At 36.6% G+C, this 15613-nt stretch overlaps 1 protein-coding gene across 4 annotated transcripts in view; it reads right to left on the reverse strand.

Moving 5' to 3' along the window:
• The window catches only part of Mms22l (MMS22 like, DNA repair protein), a 110641-nt gene extending 95374 nt beyond the window's left edge, over nt 1–15267 (reverse strand). Inside the window, exons 1-9 of one of the 4 annotated variants that reach the window (XM_075971305.1) lie at nt 14889–15267; nt 14620–14795; nt 13725–13850; nt 11797–11846; nt 8337–8424; nt 8062–8242; nt 5217–5307; nt 3076–3206; nt 1854–1967 (exon numbers count right to left, since the gene is read on the reverse strand). In XM_075971305.1, the coding sequence (XP_075827420.1) occupies nt 1854–1967; nt 3076–3206; nt 5217–5307; nt 8062–8242; nt 8337–8424; nt 11797–11846; nt 13725–13850; nt 14620–14780 (942 nt within the window). In that variant the 5' untranslated portion in view covers nt 14781–14795; nt 14889–15267. The remainder of the gene's footprint in view (nt 1–1853; nt 1968–3075; nt 3207–5216; nt 5308–8061; nt 8243–8336; nt 8425–11796; nt 11847–13724; nt 13851–14619; nt 14796–14888) is intronic. The other 3 variants (XM_075971304.1, XM_075971306.1, XM_075971307.1) reach the window with 3 other exon arrangements.
• Between the last annotated feature and the right edge of the window lie 346 nt (nt 15268–15613).

A 15613-nucleotide genomic window follows, 5' to 3' on the forward strand; every position in this document is an offset into this window, starting at 1 on the left:
CCTAGCTTTATTCTAATTTACCCATGACTTATACTACCTTCCCCTCTTTTCATTGTGATAAACCTAGATCATATTATCTATAACATATTGACGATTTTCTGAGTTTCAGACTAAAAACAGGTCTGAAACTACCAACACTTAAATAATAATATTTAAAAAGATAGTTCACACTTATAATTCCATCATTAAGAATGCTGAGACAATTAGAGTACAATTTCCAAGATAGCATGAGCTAAATAGTGAAACCCTGTTATTTATATTCTTTATAAAATTGTGTTTAACCTTAAAAGAACACAGACAAATTGGTATATTCTAATAATACCTAGATTAGTTTTTCTAACCTCTATACTGTTTTAATTCATTTGAAATATAGATGGATTCAATTAATTCTTTTTATATTCTATTCAGTACATCTTCTAAACACTGATTATTTTTGAGCATTAACATGTTTCTAAAAATGAAAAGCCACACTGAAACTGGTTTGAGGCAGGATAGGAAGACACAAAAAAAATTAAGAGGACTGTAAAAAAAGACCTTTACTCTAGAGTGTGCTTGAGGACTGCTGTCAGCATCCAGTAAAGCTGAATCCACAGCATACCAGAGACTGTGACAGCATGCATAAGACCCCCAGAGGAAAGGTACATCCCTACTAACACTACATCTTGAGACACAGGGGGCAGATAATCCAAAGTTAATCTGACCTGGGAGCCCCCTCCCTGAGGACTAGCTTTCATGATACCAGAAGGTTCCATGCAAGCTCCTAACAGAGGGAAATAACCAATAGTTCTACCAGCTATGACAACTATGAACAACAATCAACAGGTGATAATGACCATAAAGGTGCAGTAGTGGCAATCATACCTTGGCAGTAACCAACAACTCTCTAATTGGATTTATAAGACACACTCAAGAAGGAAATCCCATCTGGTACTAGAAACCTAACCAACTTCTCTAGGCTAATGTAGTCATGAATCTTAAGACGAAACTACAACTGTCACCTAAGTCAGCACAATACCCAACAACAGTCTAAAAAGCTGTCCTTCCTCCTATAGATACATGCAGCTCTCAAATCTCCTCAGAGAAACTTATAATTGGAGACCATAGCAAAAAAACCCAACTGGTCAAATTGCAAAGTCCCATCTGATAACATTTACAACAAACTATGGCACCTCAGGATCAGGGATCATTTCAGAAGGGGATGGTGGGGATAAGGGTCACAGAAACAGGAATCTGGCTGTGTCACCAACATGGCTGCTAAACACAGCTAATCAAGAATGGCATCAAGAGACATACTAATATGAAAGGGAATGCACAGGAGGCTTCAACACTATAGAAAAAATTACAAGCCTTCCCCAGAGAAAATCACCAATGCACACAAATAAAAAACACATAATAAAAAGAGGATGTGAATCTGAATAAGATCCAGGGGTGTAGAGAGTAGATGAGAGGGTTTGTTTGAGGGAGGAAATGATGTAATTATAAAAACAAAAACAAAACTCTTAACTCCAACTCTGCTTTATACTGACTGATTCATCCAAAACTACTTTTCTGAGGTGAAGTCAGGAACTACAGTTTCACTTAGAAGAGCTCTCAGAGAAGACCTCCTCTACCTTTTAAGCCTTTTGACTCTGACTGTAACTTGTGTAGTCAGTTCTCCGCGGTTTCCATCTTAGGATAAGCTTCTACAACAGTGCTAGTCAATCTCTTATAACAAACTTCCTTATACATTCTATTAATGCATGCTCTCTGGAAGATACAGGCTCATCTAGGAGAATACCCAACTATGCAAACAATACTGTGTGTGATTTGAGTAGCCATTCTTCTACATACAGAAATTCAATATATGAACTTACTTCTGCAACTGAACATTTACTTCTGTGGTCTAGAAGATGAATAAGTAGAACCCATAATTCTTTAACACATGAGCATGAGTAGTGATTAATCACTAATGCTTCAGAAGGTCTAACCTGCAACAAGAAAGAGCTACTTACACGTCACATAGCTAATTGTTATAAACAGTTAAAATGTTTTCTCAGTTTAAGAAAAGTGTCATTTCCTTAGCTTTTTAAAAAAAAAAAAGTTCCCGTTACAACCAAAGAACACAACAACCCTGATTTTCAGCTAAAAGAACAAACACAATAAATATTTTGAAGCATGGGTTAAGCAGTACACATTTAAGACTTTGTTGGAAAAAGCTGTCAGGACTACTAAAATCAGCATAGCAGTATAAGAGCCACTAAAGAAAGTAAAGGGAACACTGGCAAAAGTATTTTCTAGTACAACATTGTTTACACAACACCTGTTTTGATCCTCAGTCAGTTCCATCTAAGACACATGCACATACACACACACACACACATGCACACACACACACGCACATACACATACACACACATGCATATACACACACATGCACATGCACACACACATACACACACACGCTCGCACACATGTACACACACAAACGGGGGAAGGGAGGGAGAGAGGGAGGGAGGGAAGAAAGGAGAGAAAGAGGTAGGGAGAGGGATTCCTGAAAGAAACTTAGAAATAAATTTTCATTTGTTATAAGGCAAAATAAACATGCTTCATGCTACAGTTAGGCAGGAATATGGAATTCCAGACACAATTGTACACAGTAATTAACGTTACACACTAAATATTTTGAAAAGCTAGAACAATGTATTTTGAACAATGTGTTTTACCAGAATGATAAAGATTTGAAAAATGCTTAACTTAACTCAAGCATTATATAATGCATATGCTTATTAAAGCATGACTCCTCATTAAAATGTCCTAACATTGTATTTTAATGTAGCACTTTAAAAATTAACTTGAAAGATGAATTCCAGCTTATTGTAAACATTTATATCAAATATACATACACATATCAATATATACATGTAAACATTTTATCAAATGTAAACATTTACATTCTCATCCCATTTAGCTACCAGATACTAGTAACGAAATACAAAACAAAAAATTGTAACATGGAAACCACTTTGAATTCTTATATATTATACCACATATTAAGGATTGTTGCCATTAAAACATCAATAATTCTTAAAGCATTACCTTGTCATATCTGTTGAGTGACAGGCTTATCAAGTCGCAGAAAAGATTTTCACAATGTTCTTCAAATAGGCTGACATTGGTTAAACTTTCACCAGTCTGACTTATAAACTGATGGCCATAGACAACTTGTTCTGCAAAATAATATAAATTCTACTTTAAAACCTCAGATTTAGTTAATTCTCACAAAAAAAAATGATCTTACCTCTTCAATTCTTTCTAAAGTAAAACACAATTTAAGATTTTTTTGTAAGTTAAATTTTAGAATAACTGCTTATAGTTCCAAGCATTACCTTAAAAAAAAAAAAACTTTTCCAATTCGATATTCAGTTTAATTAACTTTTTTTGTATTAATGAGGCCGTCTTTGAAAAGCTTACTGCTCTATAGCTTTAAAATAAAAGAAAATCACCAGTCCTCATCTACAAAGATTCTAAAAACAAAGAGGCTGCAACATTAGTCTTTTAACTGAGGCCAGTGTGCTCACATCTTGCAATTGTTTTGTTGTTTAAAACAGAGCAAACCAAGGTAAACAATAACCAAAACTTTTACCTACAAAGTGTATCCACTTGAATATTATTCTAAATATATTTAAAATAATCATTACAAATCTGTAAATTACTTTGTTTATAAATGTAAATGTATATATAGACATATATATACATAATTAAAAGTAGTTACTGACATATATATGTCTTTGAAACCTAAACTGCCAAGCAGCAAGATTAAAAAAAAAATACAAACACAGCATTTGCTGGGTGTAGTGGCACATTTTAATCCCCAAACTACAAAGGTGGAGGCTGGTGGATCTCTTTCAGTTCCAGGACAGCAGGATAGCCTGATCTACACACTGAGGTCTAGGTCAGCCAGGGTTAAATAGTGAAACCCCATCTCAAAAAAAAAACAAAAAAACCCACATCTGAAATCTAAGATTACTATCCATATATACAAAGTGCCCTAAGAAAGTTAGAAAATTTACAAAAGAAAATCAAATTATGTAAAGATGTTGAAGTTAACTGATAACCAGAAAACCCTGGAAGAAAAAGAGACATCTGGCATTGTTTTTCGTTTATCAGCAGTACATTAGTATATTGCTGACAAGAGTCTGAAGAAAAGGCACACAATCTAAAATTAGCATCAAAGCTTCAATATTTGATTCTATGTCTAAGAAAATATTTTATAGAATATATACACAGATTAAAGGTATATTCATATGTGTCTTCTGAGAAACATTTATAAAAGAATCCAGGAACTACTGTTAAAAAGAGACACAGTTGAATTAGTGCAATAGAGCTGTAACACAAGTCTCAGTATAACTGAACCACATGTACTTTCCCCAACAGATGTCTAAAAAGCTGCTGCATCACTACAAAAATCCTGTTTGTTTCCCAGCATCCCATGGCAGCAAGGGCCTATAACCCAGCACTAAGGAAGATCCTGAGGGCTTGCTGGCAGGTCAGTTTAGTCAAAATGGCAAGTTCAAGTCCAGTTAATAAGAGACCTTGTCTCAGTGAGGCAGTGATGGCCTAAACCTTTAATCCCAGCACTCAGGAGGCAGAGACACATGGATCTCTGTGAGTTCCAGGACAGCCAGGAAACAGAGAAACCCTGTCTTGAAAAAAACAAAAATAAGAGGCCTAGAATAAGGTGTAAATTTTTGATGTAGTCTCTAGTCACTATACACACCACAAGTGTAAACAGACTGCAGCACAGACATGTAACAAACATACACAATCTGCTAAATGAAAGACCACAATGAAAAGTACAACCATACCAGTTATAAACAAAAATGAATACATGTATACCAACAGATCAAAGTGAAAAATAAACTGATGGAGCAATTTCCACTTATCTGGGCATGACTGTTGGACACTCTGGGAGAAAATGGGGAATAAACATTACCTATTTACGTTTTAAAAATGGCATAAGTACTTATAATTAAATTATTTTCTTTTGGACAGGGTTTCTCTTCATAGCACAGGCCAACCCAGAATTCATCATTCAATCCAGGCTGGCCTCATAATTCTCTTACCTCAGCCTCACAAGAACTGGGATTATAGACTATATGCCACGGTATTCAGCTGCCTAATTTCATTTTAAAAAACATTGAAAGTTAGGATTGTAACAGCAGAAACCATAAACTTACTCAATTTTTCACCCAGCATGTGAAGTATTTCCAGCACCAGCCAATGGGTATCCAAGTAGAGATGTAATAAATGCCATGATGGCGGGAAGAGCTGTGAATGACATTATTAGTAGTAAAAATTTAGACTTTACTAGGTGTTTTGTACTACATAACAAAACTCCTCCACCCATCCAAAGAACTCATTACCCATCCAAAGACTGGGAAAAATTTTGTCATGGTTAGAGACAAATTCTTTCACTGAAGAGCCTTGAAAGGATACATTTTTACTTACTGGTTTAATACAGATACATTATAGAGATGGCTAAATAGGTTGGGACAGTACAGACCCCTTTCAACCAACCACTGTGTCTGTTTAGTGGTAAGGCTATAAAGGAATCTTAAGATGCAGTTTTTGCTTCAGAAATTAGCTAAGAAATACCCTTTAATAAAGTGAGTGCAAAGGAACCACAAAATATAAAAATGAGAACTTCAGATCATGATGCCAACTATATGGCCATTCTCATTAAGAAATGCAAGGCGACAAAGGTGAAGAATTTTTTTTCTCTCAATCCATGATTGAGCACTCAAACTCAATTCTGTCAAACTCAAACGAAAAATTTTAGCTCTATGCTGTATTGGTTATCACTAGTCAACACTGAGAATCACTGTAAAACAATACAATGACATTATCAAGTTCCACTGAACTCAGAAAAAATGATAAAGGGTTTTCTCTATCAAATATACAAACACAAAAATGCTAGACTAATAGTGGCACAGGGAGAGATAACAAGCAGAAGGAACAGGAAAGAGATAAATAAAACATTTCAAATTAATGGGGAAGATGTAACACATTAAAGTTATCACATCCATCTGCAGAAACTATTGTCAGATTTACTATCTCCCTACATATTTTTTAATTATTATGTGTATGGGTGTTTTGTTTGCATGTATATATATATGCACCATGTGCATGCCTAGTGACTGCAGAGACCAAAAGAGATCCCCTGGAACTGGAGTTACAGATGTTTCTGAGCCATCACACGGTTCCTGGAAATCAAACCCAGTCTTCTGGAAAGAGCAGCCTCATGGCTCTTAACCTCTGAGGCATCTCTTTAGCACCCTGCCTCCTACATAAAGCAAAAGAGAGGAATTGTAGCCACAAATGTAAAAGTCAAAGTATTTTTAATAGCACAAATAGTATAAATATATATATATACACATATATATATATATATATATATAGCACCCCCCTAACACACACACCAATCACCTATCTGGAAAGTCAAATTAATTGATGATAAAGAAACAAAGAGAAATAGAAGAAACTGTGATACAAAACATCTAATAACATCTCTAATGGAAATAGTAGCTAAAATAATGCTTTTTATATGTAAGAAAGATGGCATACTGTATATAATATAGGTGTATATATTATATAATTTTAAGTTTTTAAAAGAATATTTTATTACGTGACAGTATTTTGGTATATATTTTATATTTTAAGATGTTCTCCTGCTTTAATAGTCTTCTAGACTTCAAATAAACTATTTTTCAAGATGCCCAAATCAAAATAAAGGCTCTTGCACACAAAGCCTTCTTTCTGCTAAGGAACAAGTTATGCATGTTTATTCTCTTATACATTTGATGGATATCCAGAAAATACAAGCACTCCAACTTATGGAAACCAGAAAGGGAAACCACCCTCCACGTGTCTTTATCAAGACAGAATTTATAAAAGTAGTAACTGACTTCCTTTCTATGGATTAGACATAATAACCTATAAATTGTTTTAGAACATATTGATCTCTGATCAAGTCAATATTTTCTTGTTCTTATTTATTAAAGTTCACCAAAATAAAAATTTTGACAAGTATCATGTTACTAAAAACTAATTGATATTAAACTCAAATATAATAGGAGAGATTAAAAGTTCAGAGAATACCATAAATTATCATAATTTGTCATTTATGCTCCAATTTTCACATACAGAATTTGCTATTTACCTATGAGTTAAACTGTGCTATTAATACCTTTTTAAAAAAAAAAATCAAACTTCAGAGTGTTTATCACTACTGGAAAAAAGAGGCATAGTTAAAACACATTCCAACAAAGTTTGAGATATTGGAATACATAAGTGTGGGTTTTAAAAGGCAAATTTTTTCCTTTTAAGTATTGAGGGATTGAATCTAACACTGCATCTGATATTCTACCATTAAGCTGTGATATGATGTGAAAGAGTTTAATTCCATATGATGATTTTCCCTATGATGACTTTTCTTTGAGGGTAAGGGTTGGTAGTGTGCTGTGCCAGCATAAACACACAGATTCAATTTCCAGCACTCCATGAATTGGGCACGATGGCTTCAGTGTGAAATCCCAACACTTGGGATAAAGGCAGAAGATCAGAAGTCGAAGGCATACTAAGGCCAGCCTAGGATTCCTAGGACAGTGCCTTAAAACAAATAAATAAAAGATGTTTTCTTAAATTTTACTGTAATATATAAATGACATGGCATTTCCCAAAACTTTATTGATGAGAATGACAGAAATTTCAAAGAGGTTAATTTTTATTTGAAATTTCTAAGCATTTACACTTTCAAATAGAGAACAGTTATTGATTCAGGGTAGTGTTTTAAGCCAAGCCAATCATTTAATTCTTCCCAAAATTTCTGAAAGTTAAATAATTCCATAAATGAAGAAACTAAGGTGAGGCACATATATATATAGTAAAAAATACGTAATTAACAATACAGGAGATCAGAGTTTCATTTTATGCCATGCTTGTACCAATTCTTATTCTTGCATAATACTCTTTTTCTTGGGAGAGAAAAAATGTTGGATAATTTAAAAAACAAACTAATCAAACCTTAATCTGGTTTTGATTTACAAATGCTCCTAGAGTAACACTGGGAAGTTCAGCTAGATGTCCAATATACAGAAGTAATCCACGAAGTTCATCAACCAACACTGAAGGAAGCTGAGCTTCCAAAGCCTCATAGGGATGGAGAGTGAGATTGTGGTTCTCAGCATCTTGTATTTTCAGGCACCTAAAAAGGCATTAGATAGAATAAATATACAAGTTTGTGTAAATATACCCACAGATATCCATGCAGTAAGAAAACCACTCATCTGTATTCCTACCTGAAGATGAAAACTTTAATGTAGTGGAGAAACTTTACACATTGCTGCCTAATACTGTCTGCTTTGGCATGTAAGGTGGCTATCTTCCCTGAAAAGGAAACAGACACTATCAATGATAGCCTAAACAATTGTCAGTGAATAGTGGCTAACTTTTTTACAGGTTTATCTTAATATCTAATCTATTAAGTCTTACTAAGTTTACAAGAAAGACACGTTGAAATAACCCACTTTCTCTTGTCTCTCCTATCACAAGAGAACCCACAACATATGCTTTACCTTCTTATAATCTATTTGCAAAATCTGCTTAAAACACAAATTCTTTAAGATTTCATTTTACCTCTAATTATGTGTCTGTGCATAGTGTAGGTACTCAGAGAGACCATCAGACACCCCAATGCTAGAATGCCAGTGGCTGTGAGCTGCCTGACATGAATGAATGTTGGAGACAAAACTCAGTTCCTCTGCAAGAGTAATACCTGCTTAAGGACCCTTTCTCTGGCCCTTTGAATTATTTCTTGTTGTTCTCAAGTCAAAGTGCATACAATGTTACTATTTATATAATAAAATCAAAACTTGTTATAATGATTTATAAACCCAAATAACCTTTGAACAATTCTCTTAAACTCGCCTCCTGCCACCTTTTTCACTATAATTTAACATTCAGATCACTAAGAATTATACACATTGCTGCTACATGTAAAACACTGATAATCATCATAATACATGAGGCAAAAACTAAACAAAGGCAGAGAAAACAGGATGAAAATAAGAGACAGAAATTTATCATCCATATTCAACATAAAACTTGTTTGAATTCAAATGAGCAAAATGGCTACTACGTTGGCAAAACTGCAATTGGAAAGATTATGCTAATAGCTACGTAATAAACTGCTCTTTGATATAATGTCTCCAATAGATAAAATGTTTTTGATCCTTGCTATAGTATAGATTTGGTTTGTTTCGCCAAAACTTACACTGAGATTTAATTTCCACTGTGGTGGTGTTAGGAGTTAAGGGGCTTGAAGAGTTGACCAGTCATTAAGAAGAATGAATGACACCTCACTAGTATAGAACACATTTTTACTGGGACAATGATCTGCAGCAACAAGAGTTCACTATCCAGGTTTTGTCTCTTTTCAGGTGCCCATGAGGTCCATGTTGAGCCTTTATAATATGGAGTGTCAGATCTAAACTTGTCAGTCGCTAGAACCATATCTAAATAACCTCTTTTCTTTATAAAGTCTCATGTACTCTGTCACAGCAATACAAAACAGACAAATTCTCATTTTCACAATTCTCAGGCCCTGAAAATATTATTCTCTAAAAATTGCTAAAACCTCTACATCTGAGCAAAATGGAATAAAGAGTGCAGATGTTCTATATCTCTTATCTTAAAAACCAGAAACAACATAAAGTTTCCAGGTACTTGAATCATGGCAAACATTCTGTCCTAGAGAGATGGAACTTTTTAATCCTAACAGCTTCCCATGATCAAGTAGTTTCTAAGCCACTATCCGAGGGATACCAACCCCTACCCAGAGTCCACTTAAGGAGTTAGCCAATCTCAATTAAAAAATAAATGTATTGGACAAAAGCGTGACAGAACAAAGAAAACATATAAGAAAGAGTGGTAATTTCCAGGTCTCCTTAGTGCTGCTGATTACTCACTACTGTCACCTTAGACTAGAGAAGAACAATGGAAACAACTCTACAAAGCACACACCAGTTAGGAAAGTTAAGTTCCTAATTAGCAGAAAAGGAAAACGTAAACCACCATACATCAGAAAGGTTTGCTAGGCTTCTTCCTAGGCTACTAGAAGCTACCTGTAGAAGCCCTCATAAAATTGAAATCAAACCTCAGAAAGACCTATGAGAATACAAGTATTAAACAGTAAGCCAGAACAAAAAAATAGTTAGCAAGATGAACACTAAAAATTCCTAGAAGCAAATATATAAAATCTACATATACCACAATGTAACATCATTAGATATTCAAAGAAACAGAAAAAGTATCATAGAACCAGAATAAACACTAAGCAGTAAAAACAGATCAATAAAAACAATGATGGACAAATAAGCAGTCACCAAGGTTATAAACAGTGATTATACAAAGACCTCATGTAATTGAGATGGATCAACTCTGCCACAACTGAAAGCAAACCTGGGAACCTAAGTGACAGAAGAACTCCCCACACGAGGCAGTAAGTACTCTGCATGTCAGGCGGGAAACTAAATCATAATGCAGCAATGATAATTTGTATTTACTACTAACATCCTGTGAAAACAAGGACAAATCTAACAGTTAACAACTACCAGAAACAGCTAGGCTATGATTCTAAAAAATAAAAAAAATTTATTAAAAACAAAAGTAAGAGGACTCTGTGGTTATGGTAAAGTGACAAGTCAAACCTTTATAATCATGTCTGAACACAGAAATAAAGCACTATGCACTCAAATGCCACAGACAACATCTTTATCTTCATGCTATTAATCCCAGTTTAAATAGTGAGAGCCCTTCCCAACCTTCCTTCCTGTGTCTCATGTAACTGCCTTTGCTCCTTAACAGCATCCAATCCAGAATAAAGTCCTATCACCCTTACTTCTTACCCAAATCAGCAAGACAATGCTTTGGGAAATTAATGAACCTATCTGACCAAAAATATGTTCCAGGTGATCTCTACCTGTTAGGCATTTGATGTACACTGAGAAACACTTAACATGCATAATGGCATTTAAACTTTACAAGAGCTCAATCAATAAGATAGAATTGTTACATAAGAGACACACAATTAGCTGAGACTAGAAATTAAGTTAACACAAAGTCAAGACTCCAAATATTACACCACACTAAAACTGTTGCAAGGAGAAGCAGCCGGCCTTCAATAAAAACACTGCCCTTCAATTCCTTCACAGCCGACCTGTACCACTCCACCAAATGCCAAAGGGAAACGGAAGTAGAAAACAGGAAGGTGACCAACAGTCCTAGAAGGTCTGTTACTTTTTATCTTGTATTTATGTTTCCCATCCCACTCCTCACCTCCAAAGGAATAGTTCTCTCAGAAAAGTTTAAGTTTTTTCAAGTCAGATTTACCTTAAATTCTACATATTATAAATCTCACCTTTAACAAAATTTAAATGTCATCTCTTTCAGAATACCAAATACACTGTGGTTCTCAACCTTCCTAATGCTGTGACACTTTAGTACAGTTCCTCAAGTTGTGACGACTTCCAACCATAAAATTATTTCATTGCTACTTCATAATTTTTTCCAGTTATGAATTATAATGTAAATATTTGATGTTCAGGACTCTCATAAGTGACCCCCAAAGGGGTGGGAACCCAAAGGTTGAGAGCCTCTGAAACACTTACTTCAGGTTTTTATGAAACCCAATTACACGTCACACTGTAATAGAATAATAGAGTGGCATCCTTTTTTGTAACTAAGCACACATTAACTTACCAAAATCACAGCTGACTTGTGCTAAGGATTCCAAGTTGAATAGCTGTTGCCTGATTTTAAAATGTGAAAGAGTAAATTTTAGCATAATGTAAAGCACATAGCAATTACATGGATCAGATTTCTAACACTACTGGATAGCTGCATTCTTTTATAATTTACTTTGTGAATGTTTATTAAAAACTTCCATGAAAGAGTCTTCTTTTTCTGTTTCTTTTGGGTTGTTTTTTTTTTTTTTTTTTTTTTTTTTTAGTTTTAGTTTTTCTTTTAAATTTGGTTTTGTTTTGGGGGGAGGTTGTAAAGGCAGAGGGTAGATTTGAGGAGATGTAGAGATAAGTGGGATGGGAATGCATGTTGTGAAATTCACAAAGAATCAATAAAATTTTTTTAAAGGTCAGTTTCAGACATAGTAAATTATTAAAGATAAAATCTCCATCTAAACTTACAAAAATATCTATAGAAGATGGATCTCGAATACTATTTCAAAAACCACAACTTTCACTTCTATCTTCAGGAAATTTAATAAGATACAACAAACATTCTGGGGGTTAAGTTTTACGTTACATTGTATCACAGAGTTATAAAATAGTTCAGAAAATAAAAAGACTTACTGTCCTAGTGAACTTGATACAAGTTAGTTATCTGGGGAGAAGAACTTCCTTTGAGAAAATGCCTCTACCAGATTGCCTATAGAAAAGTCTGTAGAGCATTTTCTTGATTAAAGGTTCATATGATATGGGAGGCCCAGTTCACTGCGGATAGTGCCATCCTTGGGCAGACAGTCCTTGTTGGTATAAGAAGCCAGGTTGAACAAGCCATGGGAACAAGTCAGAAAGCAGCATTCTTCTGTGGTCACTGCTTCATTCTAATTCTGGCTCCTGCCTTGGCTTCCTCTCAGATTCCACAAACTGTAAGCTAAATAAAGCCTTTTTCTCCCCAAGTTGCTTCGGGTCACTGTCTTTAATCACAGCTATAGAAAAGCAAACTAAAACAATTACATAAATGGAAAATGTATATATAAAGCCATATGATGCCTCATTTTAATTCCTGATAGTAATCCCATGTCATCATTCCTGCGTGCCTTCAAATGGTCTTGGATAAAGACCCATTCACTACAACGTGCAGAATTATAGAAAAATCAGTTGGCTTGTTCTCTCAAATAAGACAGCTGGAGAGATGGCTCAAAGTTAAGAGCACTTGTCGCTCCCACAGAGGACATGCATTTGGTTCCCAGCACCTATGGCTGCAAACAACCATACATAATCCAATTCCATGGGGAATCCAATACTCTCTTAGGACTTCTGCAGACACCCGGCATGCATGTACACATGCAAAAGAGCGGGCAAACCATGATTTCTATTTTAATCTAAAAAGAAAAAAAATTAAAAAAAAAACAGATTCACTGATAGTTTTTGATGAGAGCTTACAAGATGTATTTCAAATCTTTAAATGCATGTCTTTGAAACAAGGTGTCAAAAAACAAAGGCCAGGTGTGATAGTTCATGCCTGCAATTTCAGCACGGATTAAGCTGAGCCAGGAGTACTGCCATAAATTCCAGGCCAACCTAAGCTACACACTGGTTACAGTTGAGACCCTGTCTTAAAAACAAAAACAATGTTTATACTATATGTGTTATACATAGAATATTATACATGCATATAAATATTTATCTAATGCAAAAATAGCTCAGTGGTAGGATGCTTGATTAATATTTACAATAGCCTGGATTTGATCTCTAGCATCACACAGACATGCACACACACTCAAGGATTCTGAACCCCAACATAAAAAGTCTTTAAAACTATTATGTTAATAATGGTAAGATGAACAAGAGCACTTCCCCTATTGGGGAATATTTCCAATATTGGGGGAAAACCTAGCAATGTAAAACTAGACAGCATCTAGACTCTTAAAATAGACATACATGTACCTGAATAAATGAAAGAGCTCTCGAAATGAATTTGTTAATGCTGTTTCAGTAACCCATTGGAAGCCAAATAGTTCTACTGTATCCTCTTCAAAATTAGTTGGTAATGGATCAAGATTTAAAATCAACCTGCAATGAAAATGCTGACTTAGTCATTTGAATCCGGACTATCCACGGCATGTAGGTCAGGAAATGCTTGGATATCTCACACCTTAAGTTGTTAAAACAGGTGAAAAGCAATGCAACTCAAAAGGAAAAGTCTAAAAAGATTCGGGGCAATATACATGGTGGTCCTAGGTCATAGCGTTTTACCTCTGAACAAGACGGTGGGCTTCTAAATCACCAAATATTCTCAATTATGACTGAAGAATGGCATTATAAAGTTATGCAATGTGCTTTAAGGTTAAAAAAGTATAATCATAAAGTCAGCAAAAATGGTTTCCTTCATTAATAAAATTGCTTCAGGAGACATTGCCAAAATAATTCAAGATCAGCAGCTTTACTGCAATCAATTACAGTTATTCAACCGATGGAAGCTATGACTCTGGATGCAGATAGCTAGGACTGAAGAGAACTGGAGCAGCAAAACCAGCTGCGTCCTGCTTACAAACTCCTGAAAACTCGTAGATGGGTGCTGTCCTTAGGAGTAAATACCAATTTCAAAACTGGTATTCCAATTCCTTAGCTGCTCAGAAAGCAGTCTAAGTCCCTTACATGTCTGTATTCAGCTACCCCCTCCTACCAAGCAAGTTCTCCGAAAATACTCAAAAGTCAGCCAGGGCACACACATAGGCTGGAACCTTCTAGGTACTAGTTATCCAACAAGGAATGGTGGGCACCGAAGTTTAGACTTTAGTGACATTAAACAATACGGGTGGGCTCCTGCTCTTTTACCTACCGCTTCAGGGAGCCGGCGGCAAGATAGGACTCTCCGGAAAAACCTCTGCCTTCTTTGTTGTCAAAGGCACAAGAAAAGCAAGGGGGTTTGCACCATTCTGTCCCCAGCTCCAGCTCTAAGCTGTCCGTCAGGAAAGTCGACACGGCAGAACCGTCATCCATTATTCACATCATGCCCTGAAAAGTTCAATCCAGTTATCGGGACGGCTCCGAAGAGAAACAGGAAGAAGCTGAAAGGCAAGGGGCACCCTCGGGAACCCAAAACGTCACCTTAGCACACGGGAGAAACAAACTTAATGCAGAGAAACCTGAGAAGGGAAAAGGTCCACAAGCATCCGGGCGTCTTCCTGGGCCCCGGCCCCAGACGTGCGAGCCGCCATGGCTGCCAACGCGGTCCTCGCTCCTTGCCCGCTACAGGTGGGGGCTGAGGCCCTCACGTACCTCAGCTGGGTTTCCGGGTGCTGCAGACCCGCCGCCTCCCTCCGCTCCAGCCCGGCGTTCAGAGGGAGCCACCCTACAGGAAAGACCCGAGCCCAGCGAACGCTCCCTTCCCGGGGACCCGCAGGTAGGGATCCAGAACCGGGAACCTTCCCGGACCAAACCGGAAGCAGGCGAAATTCCCGCCACGGCGGGCCCCGCCCCCGACACCGCCCTCTCGCGAGGTCTTCATCGAAACTAGTAGGACTGTCCGAGATCTCGCGAGAGTCTTTCGGTCCGGGCAGAAGCGGTAGTCCAGACTTTTTCTGTTTACCTTTATGATTTCGCGGGGCGCGATCTCCATACAGAAAGGTAGTTCTCGGTTTAGACCGAAGTGAGGCGGATGTGAGAACAGCTGGACTCAGCTTCCAGCCAGGGCGGCGCTACTCCCAGGAGGCTCGCACCTGTCCCCGCTGGTCCACCCTCTTTCTTCCTGTGGTGGAGGATGCCTTCTGCTTTCAAGTCGTGGCCCAGCCAGAAGAGCACTAGGGAGAAGAGAACCCCGTGTTCTGAGATAC

This window comes from Microtus pennsylvanicus, chromosome 5, assembly GCF_037038515.1.
Source record: "Microtus pennsylvanicus isolate mMicPen1 chromosome 5, mMicPen1.hap1, whole genome shotgun sequence".
Classification (NCBI taxonomy): Eukaryota; Metazoa; Chordata; class Mammalia; order Rodentia; family Cricetidae; genus Microtus; species Microtus pennsylvanicus.